General features: G+C 42.5%; 1 protein-coding gene across 2 annotated transcripts in view; it reads right to left on the reverse strand.

Annotated features, from left to right (window-relative positions):
• The window catches only part of LOC306743224 (MICOS complex subunit mic25a-like), a 63,998-nt gene that overhangs the window by 6,872 nt on the left and 38,863 nt on the right, over nucleotides 1-18,263 (reverse strand). For both annotated transcript variants that reach the window (XM_079225721.1, XM_079225720.1), the window contains one exon: nucleotides 15,965-16,100. In XM_079225721.1, coding sequence (XP_079081847.1) covers nucleotides 15,965-16,100 — 136 coding nt within the window. The remainder of the gene's footprint in view (nucleotides 1-15,964; nucleotides 16,101-18,263) is intronic.

Here is an 18,263-nt window from a genome sequence, read left to right on the forward strand (position 1 = left end):
TATGTTTCAAGCTTCAGAGGTCTCAATTATAAAAAGGTGCGTAGGATCCACACAAAATGTTTGCGTATGTTGAGAGGAGAAGATGCACGGAAACCCCCAAAGAAAATTCGGATCTAAAAAACCTTGCATACGCCCGCAAGCGCGCAATTTCCCAAAACAACCTGTAAATGTGGCTCCGCCTCTCATCCTGCCCTCTACAAACCCACAATCAACCATAACTGGTCAATGCGAAGCGCCTTATGAATGTTGATGCATGAAAATTAACCTGCTGATCAGTGTGGTTCTTTACGGTGAATCAACTACTGAGAGGAAGAACAAGAAAATTACTTTTTGGACACAGAAATCAAATTGCTTGTGGAGGAAGGAATCCCTGAACACTCGTTCACTCCTAATTCTTTCTTTTATGAGTGTTTACAGCAATCACACAGATTGCTTTCAAAATGATCGCGACAATCACCATCCTGGATATTATTTAGAAAAAGCAAGTTTGACAGGTGAACACAATCTATTTATGTTCATTTATGTTTTCTTATGTCATTATGATTAGGACTGACAATGAGGGAACGGTGAGAGTGAGCGAGAGCCGCCGCCGCCTCCATTTCAAGATGTTGTTCATTCATGTTCAGGTGATGAAGATGACGGGTGATGTGACTGAGGAGGCAGAGTGCGTGACAGTCACCACGGTTCCTCCAGTGAGCTCTGATACTCGCATCAGATATCTCTTCTAGTTTGTCTGTGTGCAGCATGCTGCGTCTGTCTCTATGGAATAAACCATAAATGAAAGAATGCAGCAACTTTACTTACAAAAACTTTATGAAAACTCAAATTGTATTGCTCAGTATTAGATGACTATTGAAAACTACTGACGCTCTGTTCTGCAGTTCTTTCACACCTCAAATGATTTTCTCCATTTGCGCTACCTGTTGCATTGGTATCACTGCCCTCGCACTGAGTAATGGATTTGTATTAGACGCGACCAATATATATATATATATATATATATATATATATATATATATATACATATATATACACACACACACACACACATATATATATAAATGGGTAAGGCTTCACTGAAGAAATATATAAACATTTCCGTGTTGCAGAGATTCAGCGGCATTTGATGACACGTTTGGAATTGTTGGCTGATTAGTTAACTTAACAATGAATCCTTTATTGGGTATACAGTCTTGCATAACCTCTGCTAGTGGGGATACTCATGAATGAGAATGCAACTCGGTCTGTTCAACAGACCCCAGCAAAAGCAATTAGTGCTGCGACCGGTTCTGAAAATGGTTCGTATAAAAAAGAAGAAGAAGAAAAAAAAAGGTTAAAAACTCACAACTCAGCCCACTAACAAACTAATGGATTTCCTACCTGTTGCTCTAATTGAAGATCCATCCTGAGTTCAAGCAGTCACGCACTAAGAAGTCTTGCTGGGGCTTCACCACGCTGCCTCCCAGATAACGCGCTGGGTATCTGGGCTTTTACAACGAGCCCATTTTCATTTAACGTGGCCCCGGCCAGCAGAGTGAGGGGAGGGGGGGCGAGAAGGAGAGGGACAAGGCTCGCACACAGCAGGAGATAGAAAGAATAAGAAGAAAAACAACTGAACAACAAACAGAAAGTCAGGAGAGGTAGACGATCAGCAGAAGTCTGCCTGTTCTCCATTCTGCCTGACCCAGCCTCGGTGCCTTGACTCAATTGGAAATCCATTTTATCTGATGACTGGCAGGCAATTGGGGCTCCCAGGTGATGGGCTGCGGCTCTGCGGTTGATAGGCCTGACCACTCCACTGCTGAGGGATGGAGGCGTGGAGGGGGAATGCGGAGGAGAACATATACTGCGAAGATTGTCTACACTAACAAAGTTCATTTCAGGCTACCTAGATACTCGGCCTCAGCTACAGCAGAACTTCATTATCAATTGATACGTTCATTATTTTTTCATGAAAATCAATAAGTCCTAAACCCAAAGCTATTCAATTAAAAACGACACAAGAAAAATCAGCCAATCCTTATGCAGACAAGTAGGAATGGGGAGAAGGGCGATGGTATTGTCCTTTCCTTCAGACCTCCCAATGGAAAAATCCCAGATGCTTTTTGTTTAGGGAACCAGTGCGATGCCAACTTCCAGCTTGGCCGACTAAAAACACATCATCCACTCCATACCTGATTGCAAACGTACAAAAGGGAAATGAAATGGAAAAGTCGGTTGTGATTCACACCGTTGTAGGCATCGGAAATTTCATTGCCGACCTCGACCTATCTGCTGATTATGGAAGGGGCTTCCTGTGATTGACCGTTGAGCCGTATACGGCGTCTCTTACGCCACTTCAAGTATGGCCACTTCGACGACCAACGGTGACGACCAAAATGCTGAACTCGAGGCTTCAGAACCACAAGTCCACAAACCAATGGGTGACAGCACGATGACTTTGTTCGCTTCTTATACACAGTCTATGGTTAACATACTGAATTAAGATGGTGAACATGGTAATCAATACTTCTGGAAATGTTAAAGGTTACACCTGATAAAGCTTTATGTTGTCACTGTGAGCATGTTAGCATTAGCTGCTAGCTCAAAGCACCGCTGTGCCTATACAGCGGTCCTAGCATGGCTGTGGGGTCGTAGTCTTCTTATCTTATTGAGAAGTTCACTCTTCTTGGATAATAGGTGAGTTGTGAAAGGCAGAAGTATACCTTAGTGTTCAAATTATTGGTAAAAAATAATACATCCTGAGCTACTGGACACTGAATACACCATGTAGCCGGGGGGCATAGTAGATAAACTACCCTGAGGCTATTTGTAGGGCAAGCCATTGAATTATGTCAATTGGAAGCACAGATGAAGATGTTTAAATCTTACTGGACAAAATCAACCACCCACCACAAATGACACATAAATGAATCATCATTTTCGCACAATGCAAATACGCAGATGCCTTTGGTACATTGGCTGGACAAAGCATTGTAAATAACTGAGGTACCACGATAAAAAAAGAAGCAATTTCAAAATGTATCATGATAGTGAACTTGTCAACACAGTTCTGGGAAAAAACAATGACACAATGGCATTTATTTATTTACAAAAAGTCCAGAGAAAAGAAAGGAGAAAAAAAAGCAGAAAAAAAAAATCGACCTCTTTGGGAGTACATGGTGTGAATTGGAAAGCAATCACAAAGGAGAGGCAGGCCCCGACTCATAAAGAAAAAGAGAAGGTGGGGTAGACGGCCACATTGAGTGACAACGGGACACAAAAGAGAGGCTGGTATAAAGTGGACTGTTCCGATAATGTTGCGGTGCTGCTTTGAGGCATTGAAAAAAAGTTTAAAAAAAAATAAAGCCAGTGAAAAAGCCACCTAAAAGCCCTGCTGCTGTCCTCTCTTATCCCAGCTGGTGGTCCCGGTTTCACAAAACCTCTTGCTAAGCGCGCCAGAGAGGGGGCGATAAAATACTTACCAGAATATTGGTGTGAAATGCGCCTGGGAAAAAAACAACCAAGTGTGCCAATTGCCTGTGCAGCCGGGGTGGCTTTCAACAGAACACAATACGGGACTGTGGTGAATTATTATCGGGACCCGCCTCCCCCCGGCAGAGAATGTGGAAAGAGGAAAAAGGGAGCAGGGGGTCTCGTGGGCGCGAGCCGGCGGTTGCGGTGGCGCTCAGAAAGGTCAGCGAGGTGTACAAAAGAAGGTGGAAATGCCTCCCTCAGGAGAACAATTGCAAGTACCCTCGACCCACTCCCTCTCCCTCGATGTCTCCACCCCCCTCCCTCTGACTCGGCCCTCGTTTGAAAGCTTTGAGGTGTCTGAGGGCCACGAGGCAGATAAAAGAGGAAGCAGAGGCTCGAGATTTGGATGATGTGCCGTTCGATCGAACACTGCGGCGCAACAAAAGACATGGAGAGTACAATAGGGAGGGAGCGAGAGAAAGGAAGGAAGCACGGGGACGTGAAAGGAAAAGTAAGGGAAAGTTCCACGTGTAAGATAACAGCAGATGGAGTGGAAGGGTGCGCATGTTCACTGTCAGAGACGGTAAAAGTTGAATTTCTCTGCTAGAAGAAGAGTGAGGTTGTGATCATTTCTTGTGAACGGTGTGTGATGCAGTTTCATCTGAGTTTGCCATTCCCCCCCCCACAAAACTTAAAGAGAGCGAGAGAGAGAAAAAAACAAATTCACTACCTAAATACTTAAATTTACCGGGTTGTTATTTCACCGGAGTGCTGAATGGCTAGATTAAAAAATATAACCAACAGAGCACACAATACGAGACAGACGAGCAACAAAAGAAGAAGAAAAAATAAAGAGCGAGAGCAGATAATGACGCTCGCCGGTGATTGGTTGTGATTGGCTGTACGATGATCAATGCGGGCGTGAAAGGAGGCAACGCTGATGGTTGATGACAGAGGGAACAACTGCCAACAGTATGAAAATGAAATCAATAAGTCAACTGCAGAGCAGGGAGGGAGAGAGAGTGGGGGGAGGGGGGGAGAGAGAGAGAGAGAGAGAGAGAAAGAGCGAGAGAGGAATGAAGGAAACACTGGAGAAAGAGAAGCGAGGGGTTAGAGAGGAGAAACAGATAGGAGAAGACAAGAGAGACAAAGAGAGGGGAGTAGACACATAGGAAAGAGGAAAAAAAAGAGCCACAGACAGACAAAGGAGCGAGATGAAAGGTGTTGGTTTAAAAGAAGCAAAGGCAGAAAAACAAAATTGACAGATGAAGGAAGATTCATTAAAGATAGATAAAAAAAAACACAGACAGAGACTACAGCGAAAACAAACAGACAAAGAAAAATCAGATAAACCAACTGACAAAAACTTTTCTCTACAAACCCCTGGGGCTGATGTAAGTCTACTTGAGTGTGTGTGATGTATGCATGTTTTGAGCTATTGCAACGCCATTTCCCCCCCATATCTGGATAATAATGTGTGAATGCATGTTTAGGTGCAGGAACCATACACAGGAGCAGTGAGACGGCGTTTGACACTCAGCTTCCTCACAGAATAAATCTCCTTCACCTCCGGTTCTGCCGAGTGAACCCGATGTGGAAGCGTCTTAAAACTTTAATTCAGAATAGAAGTCTATGAGAAAATGACTCTACTTCTCTCTTGATTTATTCCCTCAGTAAACATTGTAAACATGAGTGTATGATCTCAATCTCTAGTTTCAAGTCTTCTTCAATACAACATGATGTTTGCCATCCACCGCATTCTAAACATGGTGACTTCCGTCCACAGGTTGCAAAAAAAAAGAAAAAACATCATGGCGACGGCCACAATCCAAGATGGTGACGGCGAAGTAGCCGAACTCGAGGCTTCAAAACAGCAGTCTAACAACCAATGGGTGACGTCACGTTGACTAGGTCCGATCCTTACATACAGTCCAGGGTCGACACACAGGGAAACAACGTGTCCGCTTATCGCTTAAGGAATAACTTCATGTTAGACAACTGGACTCGACCGGTTCATGTGAGTTCTTGCGGTCTGCTGCCGCCCTGACCTCTATCCCTCTCCCCTCTGATAAAACATCTCTCTGCTTCCACAGTCACAATTATCAAACTCTTCAGTGGACCCAACACACACACAAACACACACACACACACACACACACACACACACCAGGTCTTTCAGCTACAATGCACTGCCTGTGGCACAAACATAACGCAGAGTTCGGCCACAGGTCGGAGTAACTGCCATTTGATATATTTATATGAATTTCTGGCAGCTGAAGTCATTAAGGACACGTACAGCTACAAAGAAAGACGAGACTCTCACCGAGGAACTCACAGCATAAAATAAGTGAACATTGTGTCGTCGGTGGGATACAACAATCCAATCAAATACAAATAAAGAACGCTCACTTTACTGTAACAAACCCAATTAAATAAAGAGTACTTTCCACTTTCTTTGTTCTGCTTTCTCCTAAACTAAACTCTCCCTCTGTATAGCGGCGTTATGTTTTGCATCAATACTTCTTCAAATTCACCCACACGCTCACTACAGCAGCATCTGAGCCTCACCTCCAGACTCCATGCTTCAAAACATCTGCCGCGATGAATGATCAATCTGAAGCTTGTATGTTGTTTAAAGTCACCTGAACCACGTCCGGAATGGCTCAAGCATTACTTGTTGAGTCAAAGAGTTGCATTTAATAATAATAATACAGATAATAATTTAGGACAGATTGATGGTCTATGCATTTAAAGGGAAACACACTGCCGCTGTATGACGTAGATCAAAACACATGCATTCAGCATACTGGTATTCAATCTATAATGATCAAATTACAATTTTAGTGTTTAACGACACACAACCGTGAGCTAGACAGCTCTGCTGCATTCATTGTTTTTACATCTGAGCCCCCGCGCTGGCAGCAGCTTGATGCCTGTCAGAATACCAAAGCTTCACATAAGCAGCAGCATCATCTCTGGACCGGTGCGACCATCAACTGGACCGTGAACTTCTGTCTGTAATGATATGCCTGTGATGCGTGTGTGCTACGGGCACCCGAATGGCACATGAGCCAGGGACTTGTGCACTTCAAAATTGGCCACGTTCGCAGTGTTCAATGCCCGACATGCCTTAGATTGACAGCACAGGCGGTGCAGAGATGACGCGTTTCTGGAGGCCAACCCCCGGAAGTCAGCGTTGCCCAGATTCCCTCGACTAAAGGCCAAAGGGATTTTGGCAATGGATTATTGAAGAAAACAAATGCTTTTGATACTTTCACGTTTAGATAATCATTGCATATGAACACCGCTTACCGGGTTACTTACTGACGTATTTCATATTGCGGAACAATTTTCAACTCTGTTAAGCTCACATTTAGCCTCAGTCCGAGACGATGGAACCTGAACTCACTCTCCAGCTTTTAGGACTCTTTTCTGCAGCACTTTATAATCCACTACAGCTATGCAACTTGTTAAAAAACAGAAGCAAAAGGAAATTGGTACTATTCCACTTCCAAGTATCCAACTCTGATGGGAATAAAACGTTTGGTCAATAGACCTCCGTCACTACACTCAGCATTTGCACTGCTGTGATCTGGCAAGTCTTGAGTCAACTTTTGCTCAACACCGCAAGCTTGGCTGGAGAAAAAAGAAAAAGCAAAGATTATTCCTTCAAGCTTTTTCTTGTCTGAAGGCAGTCACAGCTAATGAGGCACAAACAGACCTTCAGCTCAGAGCAGAAGAGAATGACTAAAATGTGCTCCAAATGAACGGTACCTCTTGAATCCATTCAACGCCTTCGCCTAAACTGTGGAAAACTACTACTGAACAATTTGCTAAGATTCAAAATGTATTTATTTATCTTTTACTCGCGAGTTTCCCTCCTGTTTTCTCCAGTGGGCAGGAAGTCACGCTGGGTTAAAGCCCACAGCCACAAATAGAATGTCAAAGGATAAAAAAAATAAATAATAATAAAGTGCTATCTGCTCCACGGTACATCAACTTTGTAGAAAAGTTCTGCACTTTGAAGGAAGATATAAAAACGCTGCAAGACTTTAGCCCCAATTAAAGCAACCTACTCTAATTTAGACGCTTGGTGTGAAACTCCCACGCATGAGTGTTTAATCTGAGTTCTCTCTCCGAACAAATAGAAGAAATTGGGAGAAACTGTTCCCTTAATTAGGCCTAGTTTAAGGAAAGCTACTCGACACTTTGTAATATTTATTCATGCATAACAATGAGGTGAATGGGGAGTTTGACTGCTTCTGCGCTTCATACATATTGTCAAAAATCGAGGAGTACGTCAGTGAAAGTGTGTGTGAAACTCTGTGTGTGTGTGTGTGTGTGTGTGTGGTCAGTAGCAGGTCCAGCAAGCAGCTGAAACCGCTCATTCTTCTTCATTAGTGTTGACTGCTGAGGGGCCCACCATCTATTCCTCCCTCCACATCCTTTCATCCTCCGTCCATCTCCAACCCTTTCCTCCATAACCACTTACCATCTCTTCACGGCATTCAGCCACCTTACCTTTTTTCTTCACCTCCCTATACTCACCCTTTTCTCCCGCCATCCCTGTGACACGTGCCCCCCTCCACCCTTCCCTCTTTCTCCCCCCTCTTGCGCATCAGTCTTTCTCCTCCATTTTTCTCTCTCACACACACACACGGCACTCCCACCCCATCTCCTCCACCCCTGTTCTTCAATTGTCCACCTCCTCCTCTTCATCATTTTCTCCTCACCCCCCCCAATTTCCACCCCATCGCTTCTCCAATTGCTGTTTTTCAAAAGCTCAACTGCTTTTTCTTCCCCTCATATTTTCCCTCTGTATTTTCCACCCTCTCTTCCTTCCTCGCAATCATTCCTCTGGTTTATTTTCTTTTAATGTCCTTTCAGCCCCATCAGTGCTCATCACAAGGTTCAGCTCTCCATTTTCCTTAACTCATTTATTCTCTCTTACATTCGCCTGTAGTAGGAAGTCCTCTCCATTATTTGTTTCACATAAACTGGTGGACATTTAATCTCAGCCTTCACTTCGGACCTCATCGTTTCTCCTCTCGCTGTGTTCTCTTGTCATGCTTTAGTACTCCCTTCCTCTGCTTCCTATCTACTTGTTTTCTCCTTCTGTGTCCAGTGTTTCTCGAGGCCTTTCCGTTCATGTGTCATCGGCCTTTCACATCTCCTACCTCTATCTCACACTTTCGAGCTCTCTGGTTATCTACAGCATGTGCTTTTTAGTTCTTCAAAGCCTTCCCTTTGTACTTTTCCACTCAGTTTGTTTGTCTACATTTTCATCTGCCGGCAGAGAAGCTGAGCTGCTGTGATCTTTGTACCGGCATGACTCCTGTTCAATCAACAATACAACTGAAGGTAAAAAAAAAGAAGAAGAAATCAATAGTAGGTTTTATATCGCTGTGATTCACTGGCTTTGTGAGAGTCCGTTTGCATACAGATGGGCCACAGATACAGATTTATTATCAGTATCGTCAATCGGGTTTTCCTCTGAGAGCGGGCTTATCAAAACTTGATGAAACTATTTTCTTTCTTCCCTTATCTTCTGGTGTGCCGTCCGCCGGGAATCAAACTTGCGCACAAAGCACGCCTCGGGTAACAGCACACGAGCTTCTGGACAACAGGCTGGTCATTTCAAATCACAACGGCGCTCCTAAAATTTGTTTTATTCCAAACCATCCCTCTGTGGGTCTCAGAAAAGCTCCCCTGCATTAACTACAAAACTGCCCTGCTCAAATGCAAGGCCCCCCCGCTCCATTAAAATAAATAAATAATAATAAATATGGCGAACACTTCTCAGCACACAATTGCAATGCAGTACATCCACCGACATCAGAGATCTGTCAAAGATAATCAATTAGCGCTACTTTTTCAGTCGCCTACCACACAGCAACTCAAAAGTTTGCCCGGTTGCCGCCTTTACTTTCGGGTTCATGAAACATAATGGAAAACCATTTAAAACCTAGAACCTTCACAAAAGATTCACTGTAAGGCTGTCAGACTGTATTTTTGTTCTTATAATACAGGTGGTGGCTCAGAACTTGGAACTCAGTAGATGTTATTTTTTCTTTTCTTATATAAATTTTACCCGGATTTGAAATGGGATTAGGGTGAGAATTTTACCTCTCGGCGAGTAAAGCGCCGTCTTAACGCGGCACTTAATAAAAGTGTTAAGTGGCCTCTGATGGACAGCGGACACGACGGGTCGTCAGTCAAACCACCTCCGCTATTCGTACGAGCTCCGGATGTCAATGACTGTCAACCCAGTCCAACAAGCTAAATCATTACCTCAGCAGAAGAAAAGGGAATTTAAAGGTGAGAATGAACGCCTCTCACGCAGGAGCAGAACAGTCGATCTTAATGCACCGGGTCATTTTGGAGAACGAGTTACAGTGTGATAGCTGACAAATCTGACATCTCACCAGAGGCGTCCCACTCCCTATTGTATCTCATTGAGGCTGTCGGGGACCGGGGAGTTCAGCAGCTTGGACGGTTTACGGGAAACGCGTCGGGAAGGTGAGGCTACAAACCCAAGTGTACATTTGTAATAAATCCATAAAACAGATGAAAGACCGTGCATTTATTGTGGGCATGTGCACGGAGCAAGAAAAACAATATTCAGCCTCATTTTCACATGACATTCATTATCTCTACGTCTCTTTAAAAAGGGACAGCTATTTATTGATCTAGATTGTCTAATCTAATCTAAAATGCATTTGAAAAACCCAGCAGAATGTCCCTCCCCAGAATGCATCACCTGGGAACTTAAGATGATCTACAGACCTTGTTGTGAGCAGGGACACATTAGCAGGTCCTAATTCCATTGTCCCCATTTAAGCGATCCACAGACGACAGACGGGAAGGAACAGCTGATTTTAGAGAATCGCTCATAAATTCAAAATATATCCAGCCTCTGGTAGTGCTACGCTCTTATGTGAGGGCTCTGATTAATACATGGAGGTCCATTCTTTGATTTTGTCCATGTTGAATGGTAGACTATTCAGGCTCACCCCTAAATACAGATATTTTCAAATCTCCTTTTCAAATCCACCTGCTTTTCCATCACACTGCTGCTCCCCAGCACTTTTCTGTCTGTTTGCTTCAGTTTTCTCTGCCTCCCTCGTCTGACAGGCAGCTTTTAACTTTAGGAGTAACTCCCTTGGTATTAGACCCCAAAGTCTGTACTTCACAGCAGGGCATCGGATATATATGCATTAGAGTGTGTGTGTGTGTGTGTGTGTGTGTGTGTGTGTGTGTGTGTGCACCTCAGTAGTTGGCCTTGCTGAAGGGGAAAATAACAGCGTTTAAAGTTCCTGAGGTCTCAACTTTACAGCTGGCCAGATCCCGACTTCGCTGTAGCTGCACACACAGTATACGTCTGTGTTCCGGAGATTCCGCTGTGGCACTCATCTGCTTCCGTAAATCTCTCGTGCTGTTTTTACTCCCCGTGTGTCCTTCGCCTGCTCCGTCTCCTCTCCGTTCAGGTGTTTTCTCCATCCTTTCCCAAATCTCTCTTTATACTCTCTGTCACCATTTCTCTCTTTTCTTTCCTCCGATCAGCATCAGAGCTTTTCTCTGAGATTGGCGCTAAATGACTGCAGTATCCTGCATGCATGCATGCATGCATGTATGTGTGTGTGTGTGTGTGTGTGTGTTTGTGTGTGTGCCATGTAAGCTCTCACATCTGAGAGTGCAGACAAATTAGTGGAGAATCCCACCGAGCGTCTGGACGGTGTGTGTGTGTGTTACATGTAGCGGTGCCCACGTCAGGCCCTGCCTCCCAGAAGATAATGACTAGAAGTCGTCTGCTCAGGCTCTGTGGGATCCTCCCCTCATTTGCCATCGGACACACACACGCATGTACACAAGACGGCAGCGAAACCCAGCAGGAGGACGTCGGCGATATGCAGGCTTGTCTGCTGACCCGCTGTGACACTGATCAAAACACATCACAGTCGCTTCTGTCGAGTCTGGAAACACAAAACAATAAAAAAAAAACTGGACCACATTTAGTTCCAATAAAGTCACGTCTCGCTCGTTTTAAAAACCTCAGCAATAAAAAGAGATAATTTGTTTGATTTCTCCCATCAGAAGCTTTCCATTTCATTCTTAATTTTGATTAATTAAATAAGCGGTAGGACAATTTTTTTTTTAGGGATAAACACTTAAATTGGTAATCCAGAAGACATTTTATGAATAAAATGAAAACAGAAATGAGAACAAATTTTCCCCAGGCTCAAAGCGCACTGACTTTCTTTATGATGCAATCATTTAATATGCATTATAAAGAAGTACAACATATTTCCACAAAGTTTGCGGGACTTAAACATTTATGTTTTAAATGATCAAATTGAAAAACTTTTTTGCAGCATTTCTCTGATATACAACACGGAAAGAAAAAGTAAAAAGTAAAAGGTGAGATACTCTAAAAGTCATGTGCTGAATTCAGATTTAAGATCACAATGAGCTATTAAGCTCACTGAAACACCTAAAATAATGACTACTTCATTACTGATTCGTTAATAGTTAGTGATTCATTCTAATCTTTTCAAGTACACCAACTCTTGTCCAATGAAAGTAACTAGCAGCACTCGCTCCAAACGTCGCTAGATGGAGCGAGTAGTAGACTTTACAGTTTAGGCTGCTAACGTTAAACTTGCTCTGCTAGTTAGCTTAAATCTGACACTGCGGGCACAATGCTTGCAGCATACACACCATCTACATACCGGGTGTCAGGAGTTTCCCAATGCTTTCTGCAGAAGCCTCACGTCTTATTTCCCGTAGTAGAGATGCGGCGATACCGATAATGATGTCAGTTCGATACTCAAACTGCTTGATCGGGTATCGGTGACAATAGGCTGATGTGGTATATTTATATACCCTTATTGACATTAATAACAATTTGGTACCTATGTTTTATTTGTTACATTTAGTTTGACAAAGTTAGGAAAGCAAAGTCAATCCTGCTGTTGTCTTAACTTAAAATATAAATTAAAGTGTGTTAAATACTGGTATCAGATCGGTACTCGTATCGGCTGATACCCAAAGCCCAGGTATATATCACCTTTGTCAGATGTGACTTGGTTAAAAGTACTTTGTCAATGTTACCATAATTATTTGAAATATTGTCTTTATATAATAATTGTAAATTTGCATTTTAGGCAATTCCTTTGATATTTAATTAAGTCTGCGGGCTGTATAAGGGTATTTTGTCTTTCAAGTTCAACATGATGGGTTTTTCTTTCGTTTTTTTCTTCCCACGGTTTGTCGGGCCATAGTACATTAAGTAAGTTCACCATAGTACATTAAGTAAGTTCACCATAGTACATTAAGTAAGTTCACCACAGTACATTAAGTAAGTTCACCATAGTACATTAAGTAAGTTCACCATAGTACATTAAGTAAGTTCACCGTAGTACATTAAGTAAGTTCACCACAGTACATTAAGTAAGTTCACCATAGTACATTAAGTAAGTTCACCACAGTACATTAAGTAAGTTCACCATAGTACATTAAGTAAGTTCACCACAGTACATTAAGTAAGTTCACCATAGTACATTAAGTAAGTTCACCATAGTACATTAAGTAAGTTCACCATAGTACATTAAGTAAGTTCACCGTAGTACATTAAGTAAGTTCACCATAGTACATTAAGTAAGTTCACCATCCACCCCCCAAGTCATCAGTGATAACCAATTGGTGACAGTTTCTACATAATGGAAGAAGAACTTTAGAAACTTTCAACTTGGGCTAAAGCCAGGGAGATGCCTCAGGGGCTAATAAGCAGGAAAGACCTTGATGTGTAGGTTAAAGCAGACTGCAATGTAGAACTATTCAAACACCACACACATATACACACAGACACACACACACACATTGTGTATGATCCGCTGTGCTCTTTTAAAGACAGCCTTCAAAGAGTCTTCACTTCACTCCTCGTTATCTCACACCAGCTAATATGATGAAGAAGATCTCTCTCTCTCTCTCTATCTCTCTCACACACACACACACACACACACACACACACACACACACACACACACACACACACAACATTTGACATCTCATAAGTGTAGAAATACAAGAAAACAAACGTAGGCTTTACTGTGTGTATATAAAAACGTGTTTGTGTCTGCATGGGTTTCATACAAGACAGCCACAAAGCTACAGATGCGATTGAAAGTGCACACACGTATAGGCAGCCACACACACGCACACGCACACACACACACACACAGAGTTTTACTGTATGCCAGGGGGACGCCTCAGTGCCCTAGAGCAACGCAGTGGAGATGTGAGCAGAGAGCACCATGAGGCAGTGATACGCTGGCCGGGTGCATGATTTGCAGCTACACCTTCAAATACCTCTACTGTACAAACTTTGGAAGGGCAAGCTTCCAGCACTCTGCCTCCAACTCACCCCCCCCCCCCCCCCCCCCCCCCCCCTCCCCCTCCACTCGCACACAATTTCTCTTTCCAGTTCCTGTGAATTTGTAACTTAAAACTGTTGCAGCGATGCACACACTTGAGGAGAGGAGCTCGTCTTTGCTTTTAAATAATACAGCAGTGGATCCGATTGAGGAATGTGGAATGCTGAAAGCGAAAATACAAAGGCTAGATGTTTCTGAGTGCATGCGTAAGCAGTGGTTTTTAAACTTAGTTTCACCACGGATAAAAAAACTAAACAAAAAAAGTGACAAAGAGAGGGAGACAAAGGCAGGATTTCTTGACTCAGATGGATGAAGAGATAACTACATCAACTAAATTAACAGTCAGAAAACGACAGGAGACCCAGATCACCTTAATAAAGTGTCATGCAGTTTGCTGCTTCGTCTATTGGAGCCCCATAACTGTCAACATGTAGTAAAAGATTAGAAGTAAATTCAAACTAATAATACTGTTTGTTGAATAATTAAAATGGCGCGGTGAAGGAAATTTATAGGTTTTTCACTTGACTTTGTTTTACTCCATAGTTTTACTATAAAAAAATGTAATTACATTCGGGCCAATATGAAAAAGTTTAAAAGCAAAATGAGCTGGACGCTAAACACAAAGTATACAAAAATATCATGTTTTCAGGTTTTAATCTACTTTCCAAACTTATTGGAGGTTAAAGGAAAAAAATCCTTTTCAATTATTTAACTGTATTATTTATTGATACATTCACTTATATTTTCAACTCGTCGATAACCTCGTTCTGCCTTTTGTCAGTTCAATGACTTCATGTCTCAGTCTCCAATAACTCAGAGCTAAATGTAACACACATTAGGTAATAGTTTTGGTCTGCCCTGCTTGGTGAGTGTCAATGTTATTGTCTTGTGCTATTTTAAAAAGGTGAAACAGCAAAACAACACCGGAGATTTAAAATCCCACTTCGCAGCTAAAATGACACCAAAGATACAGTAATAAAATAAAAATATGGATTATATCCCCAGCATCGTATAAAGACTTGCTTTGATGAAGGACAGGGGTTAACGGTTGAGGTTTTTCCAACTTAAAAGATGCAAAATGTCTCATGCACATGAACATGAAAAGAAGCCTCAGGGTTATATAAACACATTTACAATCGACAGTGCAGGATTTCTGTTAAACTCTCCCAGAATTCTAATGAGCGAACTGCAGACACCATCGCTGCGTCTGACTGGACGACCCTGTCTGGTTCACTTGACATCAGGTGAAGCGCTTCCAGGAATTCAGATTTGTCTTCAATTCTGGCAGCGTTTCAGTCTGTTCAGAAAATATTAAAATAAATGTTGTCAGGGAAAATGTCTAGTTTTATTGCCTCCGATGACAACCTGCTGTTTTGTCGTGTTTATTGTTCTTGTTCTCACTTACTTTAAATGACTGTGTGTCTGTAAACTACCTAAAATTAGAACCGAAGGGGCGAAGGCTGCTGCGACGAGCTGAACTGCTACTGAGGACTTATGTCACAGCAACCCAAACCGTGTTTGCCTTTGAACGGTGCCATTTTCAGCATTAGTGGGAAAACAAGTTCGGGAGCGCTGAAGAACTTGGATTTCATACTTTTACATCAGACACTCACTCTGAAAGCCAGTTATAATGACAAGATTTTTCTCTATGTTAAAACCTAAAGTGACAGCTCTCAAAATCCGATCAATCTGATTTTTGGGGGGTCTTAAACTCTCTCCCCCCGCCCCACACACAAGCTTCCCGTCTGAATAATCATGAGAAAAATTGAATTGTACATCAGACAGTGTGCTGCTCTGAAAATATCATCTCTCTCCATGGAGAACTTCAAAAACACGACTCAGACTGGATTGTTATGTCCCCCCTGCTTCTTTGAAGGGCTATGTGAAGTACAATTTGAAACAATGTTATTAGCATTATTATAATTACTATATACTTCTTTTTTTTGCTTCAAAGTTGCTATTGATATGGCTTCAAAAAGGCAATCTCATAATTAAGGTATGATCTAGGATCGACACAATAAATACATTTGGGGATTTTGTTCCATTGATTCCATTGATTTGAAAGAAGCCCTCACCTTCTTTGCAGCGTTGATACACCGCATGTATTCTTTGGCCAGGTCGGAACACCTCAGGGTCTGATCTCTGTTGTCCCTGTAGCAAGATAAGATCTGAGCCTGCAAGCCAAGACACACCGGGTCGGTGTTGCGAGACCTGCAAAACACACAAACACAGAAGGATGGAATTATTGAGGTGAAAGAAAAAAGTATTTCTCACTGGGTTTAAATTTGGGCCTCCAGAAAGAATAATGCCGTCAGAAAAAACCTAGGATCAGTTTTTTTAAATCAAACAACTGATGGGGATCAACATCTAAAGCCTGAACATTGGACCAGATGCATCAAATCCACTGTTTGCAAATATACTGTGGATCAAGGTTTCATATATTACTTTGGCTCAGATTTGTTGAGGATTTTTATTGGTCTTAACAAACAACGGAGAGTTTTGAAAGTGCAACAGCTCTTCGGAGGAAGAGGAAATGTGAATGTGGAAAAAAGGGATGGCAAACAAAAGTCAATTTAAAGTGGCTGGAAGCTATGTTGTTGTATGGAACAATGAATCAGATACATGTGGAAGAAACTCTCTCGTGGTCTTTCCAAATGCAACAGGCTTCCGTTTTTAAGCAAAAAAGCTGGTGAGCAAAAACTAAATATCTCGTCCTTAAAAGCATAGCTAAATTGTGAAGCCATTCATAAATAACTGTTGTATGCTTGATTACATAAGAAACCTTGATTCAGGGATTTGACGTCAACTTGACTGTTTAATCACGGGCAAAGAAATGCAATCTAGAGTATATTGAAGTTTCCCATTTTCCTAATGGGGCAGTTTCTATTTTTTGGTGGGTAATTATGGGGTTTTGTCCAGTCCTAGCAGAACAATAAATACCGAAGTACTAATTTGAGAATGGCCACTAAAAAGTGCATTAATATATGACTTTAAAAGATCTGTGTGGCTGGTCCAGTCACAGCTACCTCCGACTTTATACTTGTCAGCTGTACAAAATAAAAATGATTTAAAAAAAAAAGAAGACAAAGACAAAAACACACACACACGCACACACACACACACACACACACACACACTGATACTGTCTGACTAATTGAGGCAAGACAAAGATGGAAAACAATTAACAGCCTCACCCACTGCAACCTGTTCAACAACCTACGGTGGGTTTGAGTACGTGCCTCGTCGCAAATCGCGCAATTAGTGCTAAACCACGCTTAATTGCGTGGGTAGGATCACTCTGATCAAATACAGCAGAAAAGTGTGCACTGAGCGACTGAATGAGCCGTGCTTAATTTGATATGTGGGCTGTTTTATAATTGGTCTTTGCCTGTCTATCTGCGCGATTGTTAACTATGACAGGCTCGCTGCCTGGGTGCCTCGCTGTAATGGATTCTGACTGATTGAAGCGGAGACAAGCGAGTTATGTACGCCTACGCAGGTAGAGGAAAGAAATACACACACACACATACACACTTGTAGAAGACCGTGAACATGAAAGCGCCATGAACTTGCGCTTTGCGCGCACTCTCTCTGCGAAGAGCATTTAACACCAGATTTAATTGAAAGCCATATTAAAGGGTCTTTCTGGCTTTGATTCATAAAGGAGAGCTGACCCCCGCGTTTCAATTACGGCGTATCCGTATCCACACGGGCGCACACACACTTTATCATCGGTATCATGGATGCAATGACTGAGTTTTCTTTTTTTTTGGAGCATGGGTGATGGAGGTTAAAGAGGGAAATTAACAGAGACAGATAGAAAAACATTAAAGGAAGGGAGATAAAACGATGAGAGGGAAGGAATGAAGCGGGGGTTTTTTAGTGGGGGGGCTCTTTCACAAGACCCTTTTTAAAAAGATGACAACCTATCAGATTACTCTCCCCCCCCCTCCAAAACACCTCCAATGGTTTATCTCGCCCGTTTAATCTCCCCTTTCCCACTTTTATTCTCCGTCTTTTCTCCAACTCGCCCCCTTTCTTACGCTACCCCCCCTCCTCCCTTGTTCTCTCTCTCTCTCATCGCATTAAAAAAACAGTGAGGACGACCACAAAGCTCACCGTCTTTATCTCTCTCGCCGTTTGAGGCCGCCGAAGATAAGGAACTCTCCTTTAATTTGAAATAAATGGCCTTCATCAGGAGAGCCAAAGCCTCCTGATAGCACTGCGTGGTTTATTAAAGGCGCTTGAAGCAGAAAATTGGCTCAGCCGCGGCAAAAGCTAAAGCTCTGTCCACATGCTACACCAAATTGAAGGTGAGGTCTTAAATCAACAATATTAACTGAGCCGCTCACAAAAAATAAATAGAGAGAGAGA

Source organism: Taurulus bubalis, assembly GCF_910589615.1.
Source record: "Taurulus bubalis genome assembly, chromosome: 11".
Classification (NCBI taxonomy): Eukaryota; Metazoa; Chordata; class Actinopteri; order Perciformes; family Cottidae; genus Taurulus; species Taurulus bubalis.